The sequence below is a fragment of the Salvelinus alpinus genome, chromosome 15 (assembly GCF_045679555.1).
Source record: "Salvelinus alpinus chromosome 15, SLU_Salpinus.1, whole genome shotgun sequence".
Classification (NCBI taxonomy): domain Eukaryota; kingdom Metazoa; phylum Chordata; class Actinopteri; order Salmoniformes; family Salmonidae; genus Salvelinus; species Salvelinus alpinus.
The window spans coordinates 12761385-12787845 of NC_092100.1; the positions used below are offsets into that span (position 1 = coordinate 12761385).

Genomic DNA, 26461 nt, shown 5'->3' on the forward strand with positions numbered 1-26461 from the left:
TCTCTCTCGCTCTCACCGTCCCTCTCTCTCTCTCCCTTGCTGTCTCTCTGTCTCTCTCTCTCTCTCTCCCTCCTGCTCTCTCCCTCTGCTCTCTCTCTCCCTCTCCCCCCTTTCTCCCTCTCTCATATCTCTCTCCCTCTCTCGGTCTCTCTCTGTCTCTGTCTCTCTCTCTGTTGCTCTCTGTCGCTCTCGTTCTTTCCCGCTTTCTCCCTCTCGCTCTCTCTCTCTCTCTCTCTTTTTCTCTCTCCTGCTCTCTCCCTCCCTCTCTCTTTCTCTCTTTTTCTGTCTCTCTATCTCTACTGCTTTCACCCTCTCTCCATCTCCTCTCTCTCTCCCTCTCCCCCCCTTTCTCCCTCTCCTGCTCTCTCTCTCTCTCTCTCTCTCTCTCTCTTTCTCCCTCTCCTGCTCTCTCTCTCTCTGAGGACTCGGGGACCTCATTTACTCAGTATAGAGCAGTAGAGAGCTGTGGTCTGCCTCACTGCCAAATAGACCTTTCAGCAACAGGGAGTAGGGGGAAATCATGTCCCAATGCCCACAGAAACAATTTAGGAGCTGTTTGCATTACGGGTGAAAAGAGGATTTTTCTGGCAACCACAAACGCTACTGGCTGCTCGGGTTTCATAACAAAGCGTCACTCCTTTTCGTCTATTGCAGATCTTCGCCCATTCTTTCCCTCATTCTCCCTCTCCTCCTCTCCTCTCCTCTCCTACTCTCCTCTCCTACTCCCAGCTACTATAATGTAAGTCCAAGACAAGCCTTTTTTATCGGGTCAGGTCCATGCTTGAGAGGCGTTAGGCTGCGTTCCAGCCGCTCCAGTCACAGCAGTCCTCCGTTAAGGCCCTGCCAGGAAGAACTAGTAAAAAGCTCATCTGTGAAATGCTGAGAGGGCAATATAGCACAGCCCATTGGGTCCATCACTGAGGAGAGGATGGTACCCCCCACTGGGTCAGGCCTGTAGGATGCTTGGCAGCTGAAAAGGAAGAGGTGTTAGGGTAGGGATGTAGGTACAGTGCTATAGCACTACAGATGTGTAGTGGTTAGGGACATGGTCTTCCTAAACGTTATGCTTCAAGGAAGATTCAGTAGCTAGGTGATGCACTAAGTCAAAATGGATTGTACCTGTGGAGATTAACAGTATGTGTGTCTCCAGAAGGCTGAGTGGTACCTGCGGCGCCATGAGCAGGAGCTGGAGCTACTGATGATCGGCAGTGAGAACATGCACGTGGAGCTTACAGAGGGGGTGAGCAGTACGCTGACGACCAATGGCAACGTAGCCTATTATTGGAACTCTTTGGGCTATCTGTAAAACTTGTGAATGGCTTTCCTGACTTATGAAAGAGCTTGGGCCATATGAAGCGTCTCAGATTAGGAGCGCTGATTTAGGATCAGTTTTTGCTTTTTAGATTACAAAATGAATAAGATAGCATGGATGGAGGAGGACCTGATCCTAGATCAGCGCTCCTACTCTGAGACACTTGATTCATAGTGTGCAGCACAGTAACAGGTGCCTGGTAGTTACACCATTACTCTCTCAGCACACAGCACCACCTGGTGGCCATGATGGATAACCATTGGTGTTTGTGCTGCATCATTTCCATGTTGTGGACATTTTCTGATCTGTCAATGTTTTACTTGTAGCATTACTGGACCAGCACAGGAGGCAGAGAGGATTCCAACAGGTGAGCAAGCTCTGAAATATCCCCATGGAAATGTTCAATAGTTATAATATTTAAAAAAAAATTGTATAGCTTACAAAGATATGATGCGTTTTACAGACCACTAGTAAAACCAGGCTGTATCACATCAGGCCGTGATTGGGAGTCCCATAGGGCGGCGCACAATTGGCCCAGCGTCGTCCGGGTTTGGCCAGGGTAGGCCGTCATTGTAAATAAGAATTTCTTCTTAACTGACTTGCCTAGTTAAATAAAGGTTAAGTAAAGAATCTATCTATCTGAATACTTCAATATGTGGTACTTTGAACTGCAATTCTTTGCCTTGTATAAGATCGCACTGACATCTACTGCAGTCTCGTAGTTACTCCCATGTAAAAGACCTGGACGAGAGGCAAAGAAAGGTGTATTTCAGCTGTATTGATGGTCTCCACCTTATTTAAATGAACTTGATGTCCTGACCATACTCTGTTCTTCCCCCTTCAGGATCCCTTCTGGTACTGATGGATGGATGGAGTACGTGCCCATCTCAGAGAAGAAGAACTTCACCCTGGCCCCGCCACAGGAGCTCAGAGAAGGTACGACCACATACTCTGTTCTCTTCACAACTGCTCAAATGTAATGGAATTATTCAGTTAGAGTTGACAAAGACATAAGAACAAAAGGTAATGTCTCAAAATGTTACCATTTGGTAAACTCAGGCCCCCTTTCCAGCGTTGGGGAACATCCTCTTGTTGACGTAGAGAACATTTAGCAGGTTAAAAGATTATTTCCTGCAATTCTACACATTTTGTCATGGGGTGCAGGGAACATTTTGCTGTTTTTAAGCTCATTTTCTCTGTGTATTCATGTGATATTTGAGTGACTCGAACATTACAACAAAATCTATGGACTTAAAAACCTAGCTAAAAAACTTTTCTGACATGGGCTAGTTGATCTGGACATGTCTGACAAGTTATAAATAGCTCTGTAAGGTATGCAATGACTGACATGACAAGAGGAAAACTCATTATTCACTACCCAGTTTCAAAATGGCAACCTTTGTATTGTACTATTGCAAGAGTAAGTTGAAAGCCGGACTGGGTTCTTTTTTTGTGGGGGGCCACAGTTTGGGAACCACCGCCATTGAGGGGTTAACACGTTTCCTGATCCTCTGTGCTGGTCTGTGTGTGTTCTGTAGGAGGGCCCCTGGTGTATGACAGTGTGCAGCTGATCCAGAACTCACAGGCTCTGAACGGAACTCAGAGGGTTCTCCTGGATGATGTCATGTCTGTGGAGGAGTGCGCCGAGCTCAAAAACCTGGCCCATGTAAGAGAATTGATATTAAACATATATTAACTGCAGTCGATTTTCTGTATTTTATAATATTTACACTGGGAACTGTATCGACGTATACACTGTGTGTACACGGTGACTGGGTTCATCAGGAAGTGTATAGAGGATGTTGTTCCTACTGTGTCGATTACAACTTATCCAAACCAAAAACAGTTGATAGATGGCAGTATTCACACAAAATTGAAAGCGCGAACCACCGCATTTAACCAAAAATCTAATTTTATTGGTCACATACACATGGTTAGCAGATGTTATTGCGAGTGTAGCGAAATGCTTAACCACGGCAAGATGACTGGGAATATGTGTACAAACAGACCAGCTTTGTCCATACTGTCTATACACACCATTCACATACATACACTACATGACCAAAGTATTTGGACACCTGCTCGTCGAACATCTCATTCCAAAATCATGGGCATTAATATGGAGTTGGTCCACCCTTTGCTGCGATAACAGCGTCCACTCTTCTGGGAAGGCTTTCCACTAGATGTTGGAACATTGCTGCGGGCGAGCCACGAGCATTAGTGAGGTCGGGCAACTGATGTTGGGCGATTAGGCCTGTCTCGCAGTTGGCGTTCTAATTCATCCCAAAGGTGTTCGATGGGGTTGAGGTCAGGGCTCTGTGCAGGCCAGTCAAGTTCTTCCATGCTCGACAAACCATTTCTGTATAGACCTCGCTTTGTGCACGGGGCATTGTCATGCTGAAACAGGAAAGGGCCTTCCCCAAGCTTTTGCCACAAAGTTGGAAGCACAGAATCGTCTAAAATGTAATTGTATGCTGTAGTGTTAAGATTTCCCTTCACTGGAACCATGAAAAACAACCCTAGACCATTATTCCTCCTCCACCAAACTTAACAGTTGGCACTACGCATTCGGGCAGGTAGCGTTTTCCTGGCATCCGCCAAACCCATATTCGTCCGTCGGACTGCCAGATGGTGAAGCGTGATTCATCACTCCAGAGTCCAATGGCAGCGAGCTTTAAACCACTCCAGCCGACGCTGGATCTTAGGCTTGTTTGAGACTGCTCGGCCATGGAAACCCATCACATCTCATGAAACTCCTGACTAACATTTATTGTGCTGGCGTTGCTTCTATAGGCAGTTTGGAACTCGGTAGTGAGTGTTGCAACCTTGCAACACGCTTCAGCACTCAGCGGTCCCGTTCGGTGAGCTTGTGTGGCCAACCACTTCCTGGCTGAGCCGTTGTTGCTCCTAGACATTCACATTTCACAATAACAGCACTTTACAGTTGACCTGGGCAGCTCTAGCAGGGCAGAAATTTGACGAACTGACTTGTTGGAAAGGTGGCATCCTATGATGGGGCCACGTTGAAATTCACTGAGCTCTTCGATAAGGCCATTCTACTGCCAATGTTTGTCTATAGAGATTGCATGGCTGTGTGCTCAATTTTATACACCAGTAAGCAACAGGTGTGGCTGAAAAAGCTGAATCCACTAATTTGAAGGGGTGTCCACACACTTTTGTATAATGTATATATTTATATTCTGGACTCTGTTCAGGAAGTTAAATTCTTGCAATTCTATCCATTTTGCCATGGGGTTTTGTATTGTGTATTTAAATACTGTATTCTCATCATAGTTCATTCCATTATTTATTCTACTGCACATTACAATTTAGTTGTCTGTTTATACATACCGCATATTTATTTACATACTGGATTCTTGACATAGCTCACTATAATATAATCTACTGTTCTTAATATATCTGGTGGAAATTCATCCGGTGTACGTACAGTGCCCTCTGTATTTATTGTGACAGTGAAGCATTTATTCTTCTTTTGACTCTATACCTCAAAAGTTTGGATTTGAAATCAAACAATGACTATAAAGTTAAAATGCACAATGTAAATTTCATCCATATCGGGTGAACCGTTTAGAAATTACAGCACGTTTTGTACACAGTCCTCCCGTTTTAGGGGAGCAAAAGTATTGGGACAAATTCACTTGTGAATATGTTTCTAAACACTTCTACATTAATGTGGATGCTATCATGATTACGGATAATCCTGAATGAATTGTGAATAATGATGGTGAGACATCATACAGACACCAAATATATACCCCCAAGACATGCTAACCTCTCACCATTACAATAACAGGGGAGGTTAGTATTTTATATCATACCCCCAAGACATGCTAACCTCTCACCATTACAATAACAGGGGAGGTTAGCATTTTATATCATACCCCCAAGACATGCTAACCCCTCACCATTACAATAACAGGGTAGGTTAGCATTTTATATAATACCCCCAAGACATGCTAACCCCTCACCATTACAATAACAGGGGAGGTTAGCATTTTACATCATACCCCCAAGACATGCTAACCTCTCACCATTACAATAACAGGGGAGGTTAGCATTTTATATCATACCCCCAAGACATGCTAACCTCTCACCATTACAATAACAGGGGAGGTTAGCATTTTATATCATACCCCCAAGACATGCTAACCTCTCACCATTACAATAACAGGGGAGGTTAGCATTTTGGTGGGGGTATCATATATCGTCTGTAACTCTCCCTCATCGTTATTCACAATTCATTCAGGACTATCCGTAATCATGGTAGCATCCACATACATGTAGTTGTGTTTAGAAACATATTCTATTCACAATAAAAGTGACCCCAAAATGGCCCAAATGTTTTACCATTAATTCCTATAGGGCACAAAAACACAACCAAAACAAACAGCAAATTTTGCAACAAATGTGTGTAGTCACAAGCTTGATGTAGTCATTGAGTGCTGTGGATATGGGACCAAATACTTTTTACTACTTTACTACACATATAAGTGAATTTGTCCCAATACGTTTGGTCCCCTAAAATGTACTATGTACAAAAAGTGATGCAATTTCTAAATGGTTCACCTGATATGGATGAGAATACACTAAAAGTTAATCTGACAGTCTGTACTTTAACCTCGTAGTCATTGTTTGATTTCAAATCCAATGTTTAGAAGTATAGAGCCAAAAAAATAACAAATCCTTCACTGTCCCAATAATTACGGACTGCACTGTACGTATACAGTGCATTCAGAGAGTATTCAAACCCCTTGACTGTTTCCACGTTTTGTTACGTTCCAGCCTTATTCTAAAATTGATTCAAAATATTAAATATTCACACACAATACCCCGTTTTGACAAAGCTAAACTGTTTTTTAGAAATGTTTGCAAATTTATACAAATTAAAAACAGAAATACCTTATTTACATAAGTATTCAGACCCTTTGCTATGAGACTTGAAATTGAGGTCAGGTGCATCCTGTTTCCATTGAACATCCTTAATGTTTCTACAACTTGATTTGAGTCCACCTGTGGTAAATTCAATTGATTGGACATCATTTGGAAAGGCACACACTTGTCTATCTATATAAGGCCCCACAGTTGACAGTGCATATCAGAGCAAAAATCAAGCCATGAGATCAAAAGAATTGTCCGTAGAGCTCCGAGACAGGATTGTGTCGAGGCACAGATCTGTGGAATGGTATCAAAAAAATGTCTGCAGGATTGAAGGTTCCCAAGAACACAGTGGCCTCCATCATTCTTACATGGAAGAACTTTGGAACCACCAAGACTCTTCAAGATTCTCTGGTCTGATGAAACCAAGATTGAACTCTTTGGCCTGAATGCCAAGCGTCACGTCTGGAGGGAAAAACCTGGCACCATCCCTACGGTGAAGCATGGTGGTGGCAGCATCATGCTGTAGGGATGTTTTTCAGCGGCAGGGACTGGGAGACTAGTCAGAATCGTGGCAAAATGAACGGAGCAAAGTACAGAGAGTGGCTCTGGGGCAAGTCTCTGAATGTCCTTGAGTGGCCCAGCGAGAGTCTAGACTTGAACCCGATCGAACATCTCTGGAGAGACCGGAAAATAGCTGTGCAGCAACGCTCCCCAACCATCCTGACAGAGCTTGAGAGGATCTGCAGAGAAGAATAGGAGAAACTCCGCAAATACATGTGTGCCAAGCTTATAGCGTCATACCCAAGAAGACTTGAGGCTGTAATCGCTGCCAAAGGTGCTTCAACAAAGTACTGAGTAAAGAGTCTGAATACTTACAGTTGAAGTCGGAAGTTTACATACACCTTAGCCAAATACATTTAAACTCAGTTTTTCACAATTCCTGACATTTAATCCTAGTATAAATTCCCTGTCTTAGGTCAGTTAGGATCACCACTTTATTTTAAGAGTGTGAAATGTCAAAATAATAGTAGAGAGAATTATTTATTTCAGCTTTTACTTTTATTTCTTTCATCACATTCCCAGTAAGTCAGAAGTTTACATACACTCAATTAGTATTTGATAGCATTGCCTTTAAATTAATTAACTTGGGTCAAACGTTTCGGGTAGCCTTCCACAAGCTTCCCACAATAAGTTGGGTGAATTTTGGCCCATTCCTCCTGACCGAGCTGGTGTAACTGAGTTAGGTGTGTAGGCCTCCTTGCTCGCACACGCTTTTTTAGTTCTGCCCAGAAATGTTCTATAGGATTGAGGTCAGGGCTTTGTGATGGCCACTCCAACACCTTGACGTTGTTGTCCTGAAGCCATTTTGCCACAACTTTGTAAGTATGCTTGGGGTCGTTGTCTATTTGGAAGACCCATTTGCGACCACGCTTTAACTTCCTGACTGATGTCTTGAGATGTTGCTTCAATATATCCACATAATTTTCCTCCCTTATGATGCCATCTATTTTGTGAAGTGCACCAGTCCCTCCTGCAGCAAAGCACCCCACAACATGATGCTGCCACCCCCGTGCTTCACGGTTGAGATGGCGTTCTTTGGCTTGCAAGCCTCACCCTTTTTCCTCCAAACATAACAATGGTCGTTATGGCCAAACAGTTCTATTTTTGTTTCATCAAACCAGAGGACATTTCTCCAAAAAGTATGATCTTTGTTCCCATGTGCAGTGGCAAACCGTAGTCTGTTTTTTTTATGGTGGTTTTGGAGCAGTGGCTTCTTCCTTGCAGAGCGGCCTTTCAGGTTATGTCGATATAGGACTCGTTTTACTGGGGATATAGATACTTTTGTACCTGTTTCCTCCAGCATCTTCACAAGGTCCTTTGCTGTTGTTCTGGGATTGATTTGCACTTTTCCCATTAGAGTACGTTCATCTCTAGGAGACAGAACGCCTCTCCTTCCTGAGCGGTATGATGGCTGCTGGTTACCTGCTGGTAACGTGGTACCTTCAGGCGTTTGGAAATTGCTCTCAAGGATGAACCAGACTTTTGGAGGTCTACACTTTATTTTCTGAGGTCTTAGCTGATTTATTTTGATTTTCCCATGATGTCAAGCAAAGAGGCACTGAGTTTGAAGGTAGGCCTTGAAATACATCCACAGAGACACCTCCAATTGACTCAAATGATGTCAATTTGCCTATCAGAAGCTTCTAAAGCCATGACATCATTTCCTGGAATTTTCCAAGCTGTTTAAAGGCACAGTCAATTTAGTGTATGTAAACTTCTGACCCACTGGAATTGTGATACAATGAATTATAAGTGAAATAGTCTGTAAACAATTGTTGGAAAAATGACTTGTGTCATGCACAAAGTAGATGTCCTAACCAACTTGCCAAAACTATAGTTTGTTAAAACAAGAAATTTGTGGATTGGTTGAAAAACGAGTTTTAATGACTCCAACCGAAGTGTATGTTAACTTCCGTCTTCAACTGTATGTAAATGAGGTATTTCAGTTTTTTCTTTTTTATAAATTTGTCAAAAATTCAAAAACCTGTTTTTGCTTAGTCATTATGGGGTATTGTGTGTACATTGATGATGTTCAAGGGGTCTGAATTATTTCCAAAGGCACTGTTGACAGCATTTGGATTACTGTTACAGTGCTATTTATTTGAATTGTATTCATGCCTATATTTCAATATTTCTTTCTTTAAATGTTGTATTATTTGTGTACTTGTTTGATGTTGTATTGCATTGTTAGGAGCTAGTAACATAAGCATGTCGCTGCTCCCGCTATAACACCTGCTTAACTGGGTACACCGATAAACTTTGATTTGATTTGTGTTTTAACATGTTTACATTTTGCATTGTCATTGACACATTATCATTGTCATGAGTGCAGGGGTTTATGCGTCTCTGTGTTTGGTCCACAGACTGTCACTATGGCAGGAGATGGATACAGAGGGAAGATGTCTCCTCACACACCCAACGAGAGGTTTGAGGGAGCCACTGTGCTAAAAGCACTGCAGGTAAGCAAGCGTCTATACAGAGAGACACATTGCAGGAGATAAGACGAGCCTCCGTTTGAAACCAGATAGTAATGATTACAGTATGAACACTTACTTAACACTTCATTTGTATTGCCCTTTTGATATAATAATCTCTAAGTAACAGTCTTTTCTTGACGTTATCAAAAGTCACTCTTTCAGTACCTTAGTAGGCAACTAGAGAACATTTTCAGTTGCTTATCAGACAACATGTTGAAGTGAATGTTTATACCATGTTTCTACTGTGGTTTTACCATGGTTCTACTGTGTTTTTACTGTGGTTCTACCATGTTTCTACTGTGGTTCTACCATGTTTCTACTGTGGTTCTACCATGTTTCTACTGTGGTTCTACCATGTTTCTACTGTGGTTCTACCATGTTTCTACTGTGGTTCTACCATGTTTCTACGGTGGTTCTACCATGTTTCTACTGTGGTTCTACCACGTTTCTACTGTGGTTCTACCATGTTTCTACTGTGTTACCATGTTTCTACTGTGGTTATACCACGTTTCTACTGTTACCATGTTTCTACTGTGGTTATACCACGTTTCTACTGTTACCATGTTTCTACTGTGGTTATACCACGTTTCTACTGTGGTTCTACCATATTTAACTGTGTCTTACCATGTTTCTACTGTTACCATGTTTCTACTGTGGTTATACCACGTTTCTACTGTGGTTCTACCATATTTAACTGTGTCTTACCATGTTTTTACTGTTCTACTATGTTTCTACTGTGGTTCTACCATGTTTCTACTGTGGTTCTACCATGTTTCTACGGTGTTTCTACCATGTTTTTACTGTTCTACTATGTTTCTACTGTGTTTTACCATGTTTCTACTTTTCTACTGTGGTTCTACCATGTTTCTACTGTGTCTTACCATGTTTTTACTGTTCTACTATGTTTCTACTGTGTTTTACCATGTTTTTACTGTGGTTCTACTATGTTTCTACTGTGGTTCTACCATGTTTTTACTGTTCTATGTTTCTACTGTGGTTCTACCATGTTTCTACTGTGGTTCTACCATCTTTCTACTGTGGTTCTACCATGTTTTTACTGTGGTTCTACCATGTTTCTACTGTGGTTCTACCATGTTTCTACTGTGGTTCTACCATGTTTTTACTGTTTCTACCATATTTCTACTGTGCTTCTACTGTGTTTTGTTTCTACAATGTTGTTACTGTGTTTTTACCTTCAGTACGGCTATGAGGGCCGTGTCCCTCTGAAGAGCGCTCGTCTGTTCTATGACGTTAGCGAGAGGGCCAGGCGCATCATCGAGTCTTACTTCCTGCTCAACTCAACACTTCACTTCTCCTACACACACCTGGTGTGCCGTACCGCCATCACAGGTGAGCCAATTTCCCAGTGACCATGTCTTGTCCTAGAGGACTTATTCGACATTGCAGGCATATGTTTAAATGACTGATCTACAAATCACCTTCCATCATACATAACTTATTTTATTATTTATAGATCAGTCACAATTTACCAATGGTTGCGTTCCATGTCATCGACGGTGCTGTCGAGCATCAGATGGCTGTATCATTTGATATAGCTGATATGTTAAATACCAATCCAGGCGTTGTAGGATCTGGCACGCGTCTGCAATGTAGTCGGGCAGGAACTTGACCCTTATCAACCTTTCCTTATAGTGTCATATAACTTTGAACATCATGTGAATTTGAGCATGTTGGTTCAGTCAAATTTTGTTTGTTTTCCTCTGTGTAGGTTAAGTAAACTTAGTCTTTTTTGTTCTGTTTTGGGGTTAATAAAGTTGATCTCTGTTTGGTGTTAATAAAGTTGATCTCTGTTTGGTTTTGTTTGGTGTTAATAAAGTTGATCTCTGTTTGGTTCTGTTTGGTGTTAATAAAGTTGATTTCTGTTTGGTTCTGTTTGGTGTTAATAAAGTTAATCTCTGTTTGGTTCTGTTTGGTGTTAATAAAGTTGATCTCTGTTTGGTTCAGGGCAACAGGACCATAGAAATGACCTGAGCCATCCCATCCACGCTGACAACTGTCTGTTAGACCCAGAGGCCAACGAGTGCTGGAAAGAACCACCAGCCTATACCTACAGAGACTACAGGTTAGAGCTTATACCTTAAGCAATAAGGCCCGAGGGGGTGTGGTATATGGCCAATATACCACGTCTAAGGGCTGTTCTTAGGTATACCGCGTTGCGTCGTGCGTGGATACAGCCCTTAGCCGTAGTATATTGGCCATGTATCACAAAACCCTGAGGTGCTTTATTGCTATTATAAACTGGTTACCAACGTAATTAGAGCAGTAAAAATAAATGTTTTGTCATACCCATGGTATACCGTCTGATATACCACGGCTTTCAGCCAATCAGCATTCAGGGCTCGAACCACCCAGTTTATAATGCATCTTAGGGTTGAAGCTTAGCTCTGGTCCAAGGCTAAGCTGCTTCCTAACTACACTGAACAAAAATTGAAACGCAACATGCAACAATTTCAGATTTTACTGAGTTACAGTTCATATGAGGAAATCAGTCTAATTGAAATAAATTCATTAGGCTCTAATCTATGGTAATCTACAGATATGTATCTGTTGGTCAGAAGAAAAAAAAAGAGAAAAAAAAGGTAGGGGCGTGAATCAGAAAAGTAGTCAGTATCTGAAGAGACCACCATTTGCCTCATGCAGTGCGACACATCTCCTTCGCATAGAGTTGATCAGGCTGTTGACTGTGGCCTGTGGAATGTTGTCCCACTCCTCTTCAATGGCTGTGTGAAGTTGCTGGATATTGGCGCGAACTGGAAAATGCTGTTGTATACGTTGATCCAGAGCATCCCAAACATGCTCTACGGGTGACATGTCTGGTGAGTATGCAGGCCATGGAAGAACTGGGACATTTTCAGCTTCCAGGAATAGTGTACAGATCCTTGCGACATGGGGCTGTGTATTATCATGTTGAAACATGAGGTGATGGCGGCGGATGAATGACACGACAATGGGCCTCAGGATCTCGTCATGGTATCTCTGTGCATTCAAATTGCCATCAATAAAATGCAATTGTGTTAGTTGTCTGTAGCTTATGCCTGCCCAAACCATATCCCCGCCACCAACATGGACCACTCTGTTCCCAATGTTGACATCACCAAACTGCTCGCCCACATGACGCCATACATTTTTGAGAAATAAGCATTTAATATTTTTTTGCATTGTGTTGTGTGACAAAACTGCACATTTTAGATTGTCTTTTTATTGCCCCCAGCACAAGGTCCACCTGTGTAATGATCATGCTGTTTAATTAGCTTCTTGATATGCCACACCTGTCAGGTGGATGGATTATCTTGGCAAAGGTGAAATGCTCGCTGACAGGGATGTAAAAACAAAATTGTGCACAACATTTGAGAGAAATAAGCTTTTTGTATATATGCAACATTTCGTGCATCTTTTATTTCAGCTCATGAAACATGGGACCAACACTTTACATGTAACATTTATATTTTTACTACTTGTATTTTTACTACTACTAATCTACTCGTGCTACCAATGGCACCGTACTATACCATTACCTAGTGTTCAATAAGCATGGCTATTATACATTTCCAATGGTTTTCATTGTGTTCTCAGTGCTCTGTTGTACCTGAATGGAGACTTTGAGGGCGGGGAGTTCATCTTCACAGAAATGGATGCCAAAACAGTCACAGTGAGTCCTCTCCCGAGAACGGACACTTTTTGTTGTCTGTATTTCCTGACATTTTTATTAGTCTTACTATCTTACCCTTTCTTTGTACTTTCTTTGTACTTTTTCATGGCAAGTTTCTGTCATTTGGAACTTAGTGTAGATAAAGCTGTAGCTTTCCACATCCACTGTGATCCCATTTCATAACGACAGTCAGTACTGACCATGGTCTCCCCCTCCTCCTCCCCCAGGCTCAGGTGAAGCCAAAGTGTGGTCGTATGGTGGGCTTCTCGTCTGGAGGGGAGAACCCCCATGGGGTGAGGGCCGTCACCAGGGGGCAGAGGTGTGCCGTGGCCCTGTGGTTCACCTTGGACCCCCTCTTCAGAGAACTGGTAAACTGTCATGATGACCCCATCTATCATAATATCTTCCATAGTGACACATATAGAGGATAGTACATCATGTATATTATTGCTTTTTATTTAGGAGTATGTTTATTGGTATTTGTTTAGGAAGATGTTTATTGGTATTTGTTTAGGAAGATGTTTATTGGTATTTATTTAGGAAGATGTTTATTGGTATTTGTTTAGGAAGATGTTTATTGGTATTTATTTAGGAAGATGTTTATTGGTATTTATTTAGGAAGATGTTTATTGGTATTTGTTTAGGAAGATGTTTATTGGTATTTGTTTAGGAAGATGTTTATTGGTATTTATTTAGGAAGATGTTTATTGGTATTTGTTTAGGAAGATGTTTATTGGTATTTGTTTAGGAAGATGTTTATTGGTATTTATTTAGGAAGATGTTTATTGGTATTTGTTTAGGAAGATGTTTGTATCATAATACATTGTTCCTATTTCTTCTCCCCTCCCCCCTCTCTCCTCCAGGAGCGTCTACAGGCTGATGAGGTGGTGCAGGCATTGGACAACCAGAGCAGCCAATCAAAGTGGGACACGAGCCTCAACATCAACCCCAAAGATGAGCTGTAGTAGCCAACCAACACCCAGCTCTGCATCCCCCAAATCTTTATCTGTCTACCCAAATCTTTATCTGTCTATTTATTTAATGAAGTTTGGATCAGAACAATTTTATTTTTGTACTGTTTGATGTGCAAGGTTATATCGTTGTTGTTCTTAGTTTTGTTGTCGTCGTGGCTTTAGTGTTGTTGTGATTTTTATTTCTGTAAATACCAGTACTTGAGTTCCCATTTGCGTCTTGGTTTTTCTCTCTAGTGACTATCTCTGTTGGGTTGAAACCCAGTCGTTGTGCCTTACACTTTAAAGTTCCAGGTCATTTTGTGATGAACTTTAAAGTTCCAGGTCACTTTGTGATTCATATACGAGGTTGTTACAATACCACCCTGTCCTACATACGTCCAGTTCTTACTGCACTGTGAACAAGCCAAAGAGAAGAAAGCCAGTTGACATTGTTTCTCTGTTAGAAAAAATAAATAAAATGTCTGTTTATGCTTTGGTTTATAACGTTTAAAACATGCACTCGTAAAACAATATTTCTTTCAGGCGGTGTAAACACAGTAAATGTTTATCTATTTATTCATTGAAATATTGTCTTGAATATGCATTTACCGAGAGAAAGATGTCGGGCATTATTTTTACAAACAGGGAGCTATAATCCTTTTCAGTGACGGACAGTAATGTCTGATCTTATCTGTCCCGACTTTATGTGCACTTCTTGTTTGTAGTGTGATAAAGACGTCATCACTCCCTAGCTCTGGTCCATGACGTTAGTGCATCTTACTAGTGTTAGCAAGCCTTAGTAACGCCTCGGACCAGAGCTAATCCCTCCGTTCAGTGTAATCGAACACAGAGTAAGAGAACTGTTTACAAGTTAGCTGACAGAGTGGTGTGTGTTTTAAAGATAGACAGCTGCTATTGCAATTGTTGGCATTTGATATTAGAACCTTTTTAATAAAAGATGTCATTTATTCCTGTTTAAAGGAATGATTATTTTAAGGTGGCGTAACAAGTGTCCTTTCCTTTCAAAACGTCCTCATTTCATGGGTAACAATAGACAGGCGGGCACGCGCACTGTTATAGTCCAATGGAAAGAATGTGCCTTGTGTGTACTGTGATATTTCAATGATACAACTGCTAACTAAATGTAACTTATCATTTTAAGATAATAGAGTAGGGTTTTAGCTTATCTTTTGATAGGGAGGATGGCCACTTTTGTCTAACTAATATTTAAATATGAATTGCTGTAACACAAACAAATTGTTGTATCCATCTCTTTTGTTGTAATGTGTACTTATAAATTAAAAAGACAATATTGCATAAAATAGTTTCAATTGTATCCTTTATTTGTGAATGTGTACATTGTTTACAGTTTGTCAACACATTTTAAATAGGTTCAGGTAACAAACATTTAGAGAAGTGGTTTTGAAAGTCTAGACATGAATATGACAGCAAGTAAATCATTAAATCCTTCAAAGTACTGACTGATTAAACTAAACTTTTCTATACTGACAAAAAAATAAAAACGCAACATGTAAACTGTTGGTCCCATGTTTGATGAGCTGAAATAAAAGATGCACGAAATGTTCCATATGCACAAAAAGCTTATTTCTCTCAAATTTTGTGCACAAAATAGTTTACATTCCTGTTCGTGAGCATTTCTACTTTGCCAAGATAATCTATCCACCTGACAGGTGTGGCATATCAAGAAACTGATTAAACAGCATGATCATTACATAGGTGCACCTTGTGCTGGGGACAAAAGGACACTCTAAAATGTGCAGTTTTGTCATACAACACAATGCTACAGATGCCTCATGTTTTGGGGGAGCGTGCAATTGGCATGCTGACTGCAGGAATGTCCACCAGAGTTGTCAGAGAATTTTATGTTAATTTCTCTACCATATGCAGCCTTAATCATTTTAGAGAATTTGGCAGTACCTCCAACCTGCCTCACAACCGCAGACCACATGTAACCACACCAGCCCAGGACCCCCACATCTGGTTTCTTCACCTGCGGGATGGTCTGAGACCCGCCAACCGGAAAGCTGATGAAACTGGGTTTGCACAACCGAAGAATTTCTGCACAAACTGCCAGAAACCGTCTCAGGGAAGCTCACCTGCGTCCTCACCAGGGTCTTGACCTGACTGCAGCATCTGTACACAGTTCCTGGAAGCTAAAAATGTCACAGTTCTTCCTAGGCCTGAATACTCACCAGACATGTCACCCATTGAGCACGTTTAGGATTCTCTGGATAAACGTGTACGACAGCGTGTTACAGTTCCTGACAATATCCAGCAACTTGGCACAGCCATTGAAGAGGAGTGGGACAACATTCCACAGGTCACAATCAACAGTCTGATCAACTCTATGTGAAGGAGATGTGTTGCTGCATGATGCAAATGTTGGTCCCACCAGATACAGTCCTAGTCTGGGTTTTTCTGATCCAAGTCGCTACTTTTTTTAGGTATCTGTAACCAACAGATGCATATTTGTATTCTGAGTCTTGAAATCCATAGATTAGGGCCTAATAAGTTTATTTCAATTGACTGATTTCCTTATACTGTATGAACTCTAACTCAGTAAAATCTTTGAAATTGTTGCATGTTGAGTTTATTTTTGTTCAGGGTAATTACAAATGACATATACATTATCGAGCCATCTTTCTTTTTAAATCTCTAACATCTATAGTCATTTATGTCACTACTATAAATTAATAAACGTAAGAATAAACTTAAAAACACTCTTGACAAACAATTTAGCATCTAGCATATTTTGTTGTCGACATTTGGAAGTTTATCGGCAAATATTCTGTTTCCATCAGGCCTCGTGACATTTTTAATCTGGCATGTACTTAACTCACATAAGAATGTTGGAAACCTGGTTAGTGACATGGATTCACACTCAGACACTGAGACGTGGCCCACAGGGAGTACAACACCACAGACTGTGACAGAAAGAGGAAGCCCACTGACCTACTCCCAGTCACTCCTCTCATCCTCACTGATCAGCCAATCCGCACTGACCTACTGCCAGTCACTCCTCCCCTCCTCACTGATCAGCCAATCCCCACTAACCTACCTGGCCGTCGCTCCTCCCCTCTTCCCTGATCAACCACTGACCTACCTGGCCGTCGCGCTTACCCTCCTCACTGATCAACCAATCCAAATAAAGGTCAAATAAAATAAAATAAATAAAATCCCCACTGACCTACCTGGCTGTCGCTTCTCCCCTCCTCACTGATCAGCCAATCCCCACTGACCTACCTGGCTGTCGCTCCTCCCCTCCTCACTGATCAGCCAATCCCCACTGACCTACCTGGCTGTCGCTCCTCCCCTCCTCACTGATCAGCCAATCCCCACTGACCTACCTGGCTGTCGCTCCTCCCCTCCTCGCCGATCAGCCAATCCCCACTGACCTACCTGGCCGTCGCTCCTCCCCTCCTTACTGATCAGCCAATCCCCACTGACCTACCTGGCCGTCGCTCCTCCCTTCCTCACTGATCAGCCAATCCCCACTGACCTACCTGGCTGTCGCTCCTCCCCTCCTCACTGATCAGCCAATCCCCACTGACCTACCTGGCTGTCGCTCCTCTCCTCCTCACTGATCAGCCAATCCCCACTGACCTACCTGGCTGTCGCTCCTCCCCTCCTCGCCAATCAGCCAATCCCCACTGACCTACCTGGCCGTCGCTCCTCCCCTCCTTACTGATCAGCCAATCCAAGTCCTTCAAAATGTCATCCTCATTCTCCTATTGGGTCCTGGTGCTGGTCACCACCTGACGTATCTTTTTCAAATGAAGCAGAACAACCAGACAGTATCAACCAGAGTAGGCCCACTGGTGAAGACCACAGGAGGTTGGTGGTACCTTAATTGGGGAGGTCGGGACTGTAGTAATCCTGGAGCGGAATCCACTGGAATGGTATCAAACAAATTGATTATATCTGTTTGATACCATTCCATTAGCGCCGTTACAGATATTATTATGAGCCTTCCTCAACTCAGCAGCCTCCCCTGGTGAAGATTGCCCCATCATTGTACTTTCAAAGAGTATCCATATTTGCCTTTGGGCCAAAGTCAATTATCTTTCAATTCACACCAGATCAGGGCAGTTTGTGCACTGACAATCCCTCGTAACACAAAAAGAGAATACAATTCCAAACTCTGTAAGCACGCATCACAAGCGTTCAACTCACAGATCATCAGTCATATAGTATAGTGGACCTGTATTCATTCAATGACTCATGATGGCCCTCCACTGGCCGAATGATGCATAACGCAGGAGAAACACTACGCCTCACGGTGGCCCTCCTCTGGCCGAATGATGCATAGCGCAGGAGGAACACTTCAACCTGCTACAGCTGCATTTTGCATTACATTATGGGACGACATTGTGAGATATACTGTCTTAACTGGGATCGGAGTTACTGTTAGATGTATTGCAGCTTGTAAAATCCTGCTGATACAACAGGGTAGCATGATGTGACAAGCAGTCAGACGTAGTCTGGTTTCTATGGTCCACGAGTAAACAGCCTAGAATGGATGGGATAACGCTCTCCGTAGTCTAAATGTTATTATAACAGGGTGGTTCAAGCCCTGGATGCTGATTGGCTGAAAGCCGTACCGACACAACATTTATTTGTATTGTTCTAGTTACGTTGGTAACCAGTTTATAATAGCAATAAGGCACCCCTGGGGTTTGTGGTATATGGCTAACGGCTGTATCCAATTGTAACAGATGTGAAATGGCTAGCTAGTTAGCGGTGGTGCGCGCTAATAGCCTTTCAATCGGTGACGTCACTTGCTCTGAGACCTTGAAGTAGTGGAGCGATCTTTGTGGAGCGATGAGTAACGATGCTTCGTGGGTGACTGTTGTTGATGTGTTCAGAGGGTCCCACCCCGCGTTGCGTCCTGATTAAGAACCGACTTTAGCTGTACCACACCACTTCGGGCCTTATTGCTTAATAATAGGCTACTATTTCTACAAACATAGTGTACACGCTTTATTCTATGACAAAAGTCTAAAATAACGACAAACGAAGAGCTATGTATGCAATAGAGAAGGTGCAAATACAACCCCATCAAAATAAACTCACCGCGAATAAAAATAAAACACGTATGTATTATATCCTCTTCTATGGACTCTGTCTTTGTTTTACCGGCCTACATGTTCGTGATTCAGCCAGAACGACTGACCAGATCATCTCCTCTGCTTCTTCCTCCCTGGCGTAACTAATTAGGGTTTAATATGGCTGTTGTCATGGATAATTAGGACAACATGCACATGCTTAAACCAGAAAACAGACACACACAAATACGTTTTGTTATTCTATTCTTATAGAGATCTAAAATTAATTTCCATTCGAAATCCTATTTTCCCAAACCCCTAACCTGTAACCCTAACTCCTAACCTGTAACCCTAACTCCTAACTCACCTCTTATCCTAATTCCTACCCTAACCTGTAACCCTAACTCACCTCTTATCCTAATTCCTACCCTAACCTGTAACCCTAACTCCTAACCTGTAACCCTAAGTCCTACCCTAACCTGTAACCCTAACTCCTAACTCACCTCTTATCCTAATTCCTACCCTAACCTGTAACCCTAACTCCTAACTCACCTCTTATCCTAATTCCTACCCTAACCTGTAACCCTAACTCACCTCTTATCCTAATTCCTACCCTAACCTGTAACCCTAACTCCTACCCTAACCTGTAACCCTAACTCCTAACTCACCTCTTATCCTAATTCCTACCCTAACCTGTAACCCTAACTCCTAACTCACCTCTTATCCTAATTCCTACCCTAACCTGTAACCCTAACTCACCTCTTATCCTAATTCCTACCCTAACCTGTAACCCTAACTCTTAAACTTCAAATAACATTTGTCCTCGTGGAGACGTGTCCCCACAAGGGAGACTGTTCCATGTTTTACTATCCTTGTGAGAATTTTAGGTCCACCACAAGGATAGAAGAACCAACCCACAAACACACACACTTCCTTTCGTGTGCGTAATGGGGCAGCTGTTATATTGTACACCCTTTTAAAAAGTTGGAGCACATAGCAATCCTTTTTCTGATCATTTTAATCTACGATTTGTGTGAGAAAAAAATGCATATGGCCTAATTTTCTTCATGCGTTACAGAAACAAGAAAATAAATCCATCAGTCATTATGCGCCAATTACTCCTATCTTGACACAGAGAGCAACGGGTCCCTTGTCACGTTCTGGTTCATAAAGACACGCCTACAGAAAAGCACTGGCTTGTGGGTCTTGCTGTTTGCTGCAATTCACTATCAGTTAAACAAGCCTGCAAAGCCTCCTCGGAAACACCATTCCCCATACTTCTTCGCTCGGTTCAAAGCAAGTACACACCCCCCCCCCGGACCTTTGGAGAAGTGTCTGCCTGCACGTCTGTCAACTTGTGATAGTATTTTTCCGTTTTTGCTAGATGTCTACCAAATTGTACCTTTTACACGGAGACGATAGCTAGATAATTTACTACTCATGGCTACCATCGTTCTTTATTCCATAAACAGAACGGCGCAAGCCACCGTGAGACAATGTTTGATTCCTTATTCAAAGGGAACTTCCAGAGTGGACTCGCACCTTTCTGTCTTCCTTAAAACTTCAGTCCGCAGGTTAACTTCGCTTCCGAGAGTGAGATGGGTTCCCAAAGCTACTGGAGTGCGGTTCATGTCCCTCGGGACAGCAGGCAGAACCGCACACGGGCGAACCAGGAGAGGCGCAGTGCTTGTAGCTGGAGCAGCGGCGGCAGTGGCGGGGTTTGTGGCCAGCGCTACTCACTTTCAGCGAGCTGAAATGGCATCAGTGATCCCCAAAACCGAGGAGGAGGACACGGAGATAGCGGAGAAATGCAAGACATTCATGTCTCCGCCGTGTACCGACGTCAAAGTTCTGCAGCAGAGGAAAGAAGAGATGTGCACGAGGATGGAGATGCTGATCATGGAGACGCAGGCGGAGTTCTGCAGAGCGCTCGAGGAGGTGGACGGCGGCAAGTTCAAAGTGGACCGATGGGAACGGAAAGAAGGCAAGTATCTCCCCTTTGGCACGTGCCAATGCGCGCCCATGGATAGACTAGTCAGTCAACCTCTACCTAAATCCAGTGCATAATCTTACTTGGGCCTATCTGGCAACTATCAACCCTGGCACATTCACAATGACACAAGCAAAACATAGAAGTGTTCAATGAATGTACAAAACTAATCCGACGGTTGTCCACCCTGTCCTTAGTCCAGATAGGTCTAGTAACCAGCCACACTGTCTTATTCTGAACCCATGCCAGTATTGGTATGACAATATAGCAAAGTGCTTGGGGTTTTGGGCCTTTCTTTAGTGTAATAACATAGTCTGCCTGTCTGTCTCTGTGCTGCATATATGTTTGTCCATGCCTGTCTGTCTCTGTGCTGCCTATATGCTTGTCCATGCCTGTCTGTTTCCGTCTCTGTTCGTCCATGCCTGTCTGTTTCCGTCTGTCTGTTCGTCCGTTGGTCGGTCGATCCGTCTGTCTGTCTGTCTTTCAGGTGGCGGGGGCATCAGCTGTGTGCTGCAGGATGGGAAGGTGTTTGAGAAGGCGGGGGTCAACGTGTCCGTGGTGTTTGGGAACCTGACCGAGGAGGCCGCCAAGCAGATGCGCAGCAGAGGGAAGGTCCTCAAAGGAAAAGATGGTGAGTATAGCCCTCAGAGTTCATATCAACATCATAAACTACAGCAGAACTTGTTGTTGTCTTGCAGTATAGTGTGTCACCTCATGCTACATGGTTCACCCAAGACCAGAGATGGCCTTTCTGATAACAGAATGTGTTAAAGGAATCAGGATTGGATCCTTGAGTTGGACTATGGTTGAGATTAATTGAATTGTATTTCATTTGATTGTTTTGTCCTCTCCCAGGCAAGCTGCCGTTCTGTGCCATGGGTGTGAGCTCTGTCATCCACCCCACGAACCCCCACATTCCCACAGTGCACTTCAACTACAGATACTTTGAGATAGAAGAAGGAGACGGTGAGGCTGTGACCTATGACCTCATACCATTCAATAGTCAGAGCTGTCATAATGAATGATCACTATTGTCTCTTTCTTTCTGTTCTCCCCCCCCCAGGTACTAAACAGTGGTGGTTTGGTGGGGGTACAGACCTGACTCCTACCTATGTCAATAAGGAGGATGGTGCTCACTTTCACAACAGTCTGAAGGAGGCCTGTGACAAACATCACCCTCAGTACTACCCCGACTTCAAGAAGTGGTACGACACGTGTGTGTGTGTGTGTGTGTGTGTGTGTGTGTGTGTGTGTGTGTGTGTGTGTGTGTGTGTGTGTGTGTGTGTGTGTGTGTGTGTGTGTGTGTGTGTGTGTGTGTGAATGACTACACTGGGTGGGTCTCTACTGTTCAGCAGTGATAAGAAGACTGTTTGTTCAGTGGTATCTAGATAGAAAATGACATTGTGAGTGAGCGTGGGTACTGTTCATCTTTGTGTGTTATGTGTGGCTTCCTAATTAGCATAATACAAAACTCCCCATAAAAATCTGTCAGTTTAAGCTAGAGATATCTGTTTTTTTTGCATTGGATGCGTCTCAATCCACCGCCTCCGCCTATGTAACACTATGACAGGTGACAGAGCTAGAGTGGTGTTTGTCAGACCATGAGACATCTCGAAAATCAGTCTTCTCACAAAATCGTCTGTAACATCCTAACGGTTTGGCCTACAAACTATTACGACGTCTCTATGGAAAGACGAGACTTTCATGACCTTTGCTCTACGACCTCCACAAGTGTCAGGAGACTCGTCTAAAGTCGGTACAGCCGATCTGCCAACTTCTGTCTGTACCGTTTGGGCTACACACTAATATGAACCGTTTGGGCTACACCCCTCTGTACAAAGGTTAGAGTCTCAAGGACATGTACACTACCGTTGAAAAGTTTGGGGTCACTTACAAATGTCCTTGTTTTTAAAAGAAAAGCTAATTTTTCTGTCCATTAAAATAACATCAAATTGATCATAAATACAGTGTAGACATTGTTAATGTTGTAAATGACTATTGTAGCTGGAATATGGAATATCTACATAGGCGTACAAGGCCCATTATCACTCCTGTGTGGAAACAAAGGACTTTCTTCTGAAACTTGTCAGTCTATTCCTGTTCTGAGAAATGAAGGCTATTCCATGTGAGAAATTGCCAAGAATCTGAAGATCTCGTACAACGCTGTGTACTACTCCCTTCACAGAACAGCGCAAACTGTCTCTAACCAGAATATAAAGAGGAGTAGGAGGCCCCAGTGCCCAACTGAGCAAGAGGACAAGTACATTAGAGTGTCTAGTTTGAGAAACAGACACCTCACAAGTCCTCAACTGGCAGCTTCATTAAATAGTACCCGCAAAACACCAGTCTCAACGTCAACAGTGAAGAGGCGACTCCAGGATGCTGGCCTTCTAGGCAGAGTTGCAAAGAAAAAGCCATATCTCTGACTGGCCAATAAAAATAAAAGATAAGCTAAAGAAAACAGACACTGGACAGAGGAACTCTGCCTAGAAGGCCAGCATCCTGCAGTCGCCTCTTCACTGTTGACGTTGAGACTGGTGTTTTGTGGGTACTCTTTAATGAAGCTAACAGTACATGTCGGTTGTTTTCCTCTAGGACACCCACAGGCCTCACAAGACTCATCTGAAGGTCCCCCGGTACCAGTTGAAAACATGTATGGAAGTATATATGAAGACAGTTTAATGCCAAAAATATGGGGTTAAATGCATGTATAAAAATATATATATATATATAAATAAATAAAACATTTCCTGATCTTTCTTATATCTCTCAGATATAGGACAGACACTTCAGAACATACTTCCTTTTGATATTTTTGGGGGACTCTGTTGTTCCATGTAATGAGTATGTTATTCAATGCGTTTATATGGGCTAATAGCAGTATGACCAGAAATAAATGTTCTTCAAATATTTTTTTAAAATATTTTTTGGGGATCCTTCAAGGGGTCTTAAAATTCTAAATCAAATAGCTAAATGATCCTTGGTATGATCTTCTTAAAACTATTCCATATAGTTTAGTAGAACCCCACACCACCACTCCCCGGCTTAGACTCTGATGGGTTAAATATCTATAAAAGTAATGCACTGTACCAGTTGTTATGCAATTTTGCAGGGACTGTAAATATTAATAACATGGGAAACACTTATTTAAAGCCTGTTGAATCTAAAGCAATATACCTGCAGGCAGGTACAAATAGTGCGACCATAACATGCAACAGAACATGTTTCCTCAAGCTTAGTTCATTTAAAACACTCCTCCTGGTATGTTGCCCTGTAGGTGTGACCGGTACTTCTACATCCCCCATCGTGGCGAGACGCGGGGAATCGGTGGCATCTTCTTTGACGACCTGGACTCTCCCAGCCAGGAGGAGGCGTTCAGCTTCGTTAAGAGCTGTGCCCACACCGTGGTGCCCTGTTACCTGCCCATTGTCCAGAAACACCTTAATGACCCCTTCAGCCCAGAGGAGAAGGACTGGCAGCAGGTGCGGCGAGGAAGGTGGGTACAGATGAGAGGGCTATCTGTGTGTGTGCCATTTAATAAATACACATCTTGTGTGAATTCTCACAATCATGCCTGTCTTCTGTCTGTAACTTGTGTGTCTTTTCAGGTATGTGGAGTTTAACCTGGTGTATGACAGAGGGGTGAAGTTTGGACTGGCCACGCCAGGCTCCAGGATCGAGAGCATCCTCATGTCCCTGCCTCTCACAGCCAAGTGAGTTCTGTGACATCACACGGTCGTGCTGCTGCTAGCACTGAGTGTATAGCACTGGTGATTGGGTACTGGGCTGGTGAGGACTGTATGTGGGTGTGCTACTGTCTACAGGAAGGTATGTGTGTTGTTGAACAGACGTGAGAATAGGGATCACATCAGCTTTGTGATCGTCCCTCCCTGATTAATAGTCACCGGTTCAGAGAGGGAAATGCTGGTGTCGTCAGTCAATCTACCAATCATATAATCAATTTCTTTATTGTTCCAATTGGGAAACATAGTGCACTGCAGCCAGGGTAAGAAACAACGTTAAAACAACCCTCAAACAGATTAATTTGAAAGGAAATGAGAACTGGCTTCCCGTTGAGTCAAGGAGACGGTGCTCAGTATGTCTGTGTGGTGGGTCCTATTGTATCAACCAGAGACCGGCCTGTGGAGTCTACTCATCCAGCTTGGCGCATGGCAGTCCCTTGAAGTAGCCCCAGGTCGCTCATTCATGCTGACGGTATTCTCTCTCCCCAGGTGGGAGTACATGCATGAGCCTCCTAAAGGCACCCTGGAGGCCGATATGCTGGAGGTGTTAAGAAACCCCGAGGAGTGGGTCTGACACGGACGTTACCATGGCAGTAACATCCTGACTCAGCCTGTTGATGACTGGAACAGGTGTCCGTCCTCTTTCAACTGCAGATCATTGCTTTTTCTCATTGGTCAACTCAACTGCAAACTCATCACAGATACTATTAGCTAGTGTTCACTGGAAAAATCACACTCGCTCTTATTGCTTTTACACTTTGTTTAAATCATGTCTGTGTCAGATAAGCCTTGTTCCCACTGCCTGAATTGCTTTATCATGGATGTCTTTTCCTTTTTGGATCGATTGCTTCATCTGTTTTGTCTCTCTGTGCCCTCTGGTTGTGTTCACCAGGCAGTCTAGGCACCAAACAGATGAGGGGGAAAAAAACGTATTCTCATTTTCAAACCGTTGTCTTCCGTCTGTTTGTGCTGAATGTGTACAAGAAGAATGTGTACAAGAAGAGAAAGTGGATCAGAACCCCTCGGGGTGTGTGGGCTAAACATCATTAAAGATGTTTTTATATCCTATCTGTCATGTCATCCACCAACAGAATTTATTAATACAAGTTCTATGAGAAAGTGCATCGTCAAGATTGGAGCCTGTGGTCTTCTGTTCTCTAACCCAGGATCTAGTCTGGTGAGCCAGAAAGGGGGGAGGGCACCAGGATTGTTTGGTTACATACTTAAAGCTAGTTGGGCAGCCCATTTAAATTATTATTTTTAAATGACACAAATTGGTCTTTTGACCAATCAGAAGAACAAAAATTGTAACGTGCTGAATACAACAACATTTCACCTTACAGTGAAATGCTTACTGACAAGCCCAGCTCTGAAAAAGATCTGACGTGATTGGTCCAAAGACCCATTAGTGGAAAAAATATAATAATTGGGCTGCCTGTGTAAACGCAGCCATGTTAGAACCAGGGGTGTATTCACAAGGAAGCAAACAGTTGTTGCAATGGTCAGGTCTATTTAGGCATGGTTAATGAATCACTACATGTATAGTTAAGATTGTTTAAACAGCTTTTTTAAATAGCAGACAGGATGGATAAAGATGGTACTCACGTCATGCTTTTCTATTTTAAAACTACAAGGAAAGTGGTGGATAAATTTGGAGGCACTTACAGAACATGGCTCCGCACATTTGAAAGTATTTTATTACAAATTAATTCAAGCTCAGTACATATCCAAAGGTTTACCATCTATTTACATTAATGTATTTGCTTAAGGCATTGTAAAAACAGGATTTC

General features: G+C 42.7%; 2 protein-coding genes across 2 annotated transcripts in view; both read left to right on the top strand.

Annotated features, from left to right (window-relative positions):
- Positions 1-15196, top strand: part of LOC139539499 (prolyl 3-hydroxylase 2-like) — a 108642-nt gene extending 93446 nt beyond the window's left edge. Inside the window, exons 6-15 of the mRNA XM_071342515.1 lie at positions 1151-1240; positions 1639-1679; positions 2157-2248; positions 2851-2978; positions 9136-9231; positions 10449-10599; positions 11215-11332; positions 12844-12919; positions 13147-13287; positions 13783-15196. Of these exons, the coding sequence (XP_071198616.1) occupies positions 1151-1240; positions 1639-1679; positions 2157-2248; positions 2851-2978; positions 9136-9231; positions 10449-10599; positions 11215-11332; positions 12844-12919; positions 13147-13287; positions 13783-13884 (1035 nt within the window). The 3' untranslated portion in view covers positions 13885-15196. The remainder of the gene's footprint in view (positions 1-1150; positions 1241-1638; positions 1680-2156; positions 2249-2850; positions 2979-9135; positions 9232-10448; positions 10600-11214; positions 11333-12843; positions 12920-13146; positions 13288-13782) is intronic.
- A 5002-nt stretch (positions 15197-20198) lies between these two features.
- On the top strand, positions 20199-25739 carry LOC139539500 (oxygen-dependent coproporphyrinogen-III oxidase, mitochondrial-like). The gene is made up of 7 exons (XM_071342516.1): positions 20199-20922; positions 21416-21559; positions 21784-21894; positions 21992-22133; positions 24206-24424; positions 24537-24641; positions 25161-25739. The coding sequence occupies exons 1-7, from the start codon at positions 20379-20381 to the stop codon at positions 25243-25245; spliced, it is 1350 nt and encodes a 449-aa protein (XP_071198617.1). The 5' UTR covers positions 20199-20378; the 3' UTR covers positions 25246-25739.
- Positions 25740-26461: the final 722 nt, after the last annotated feature.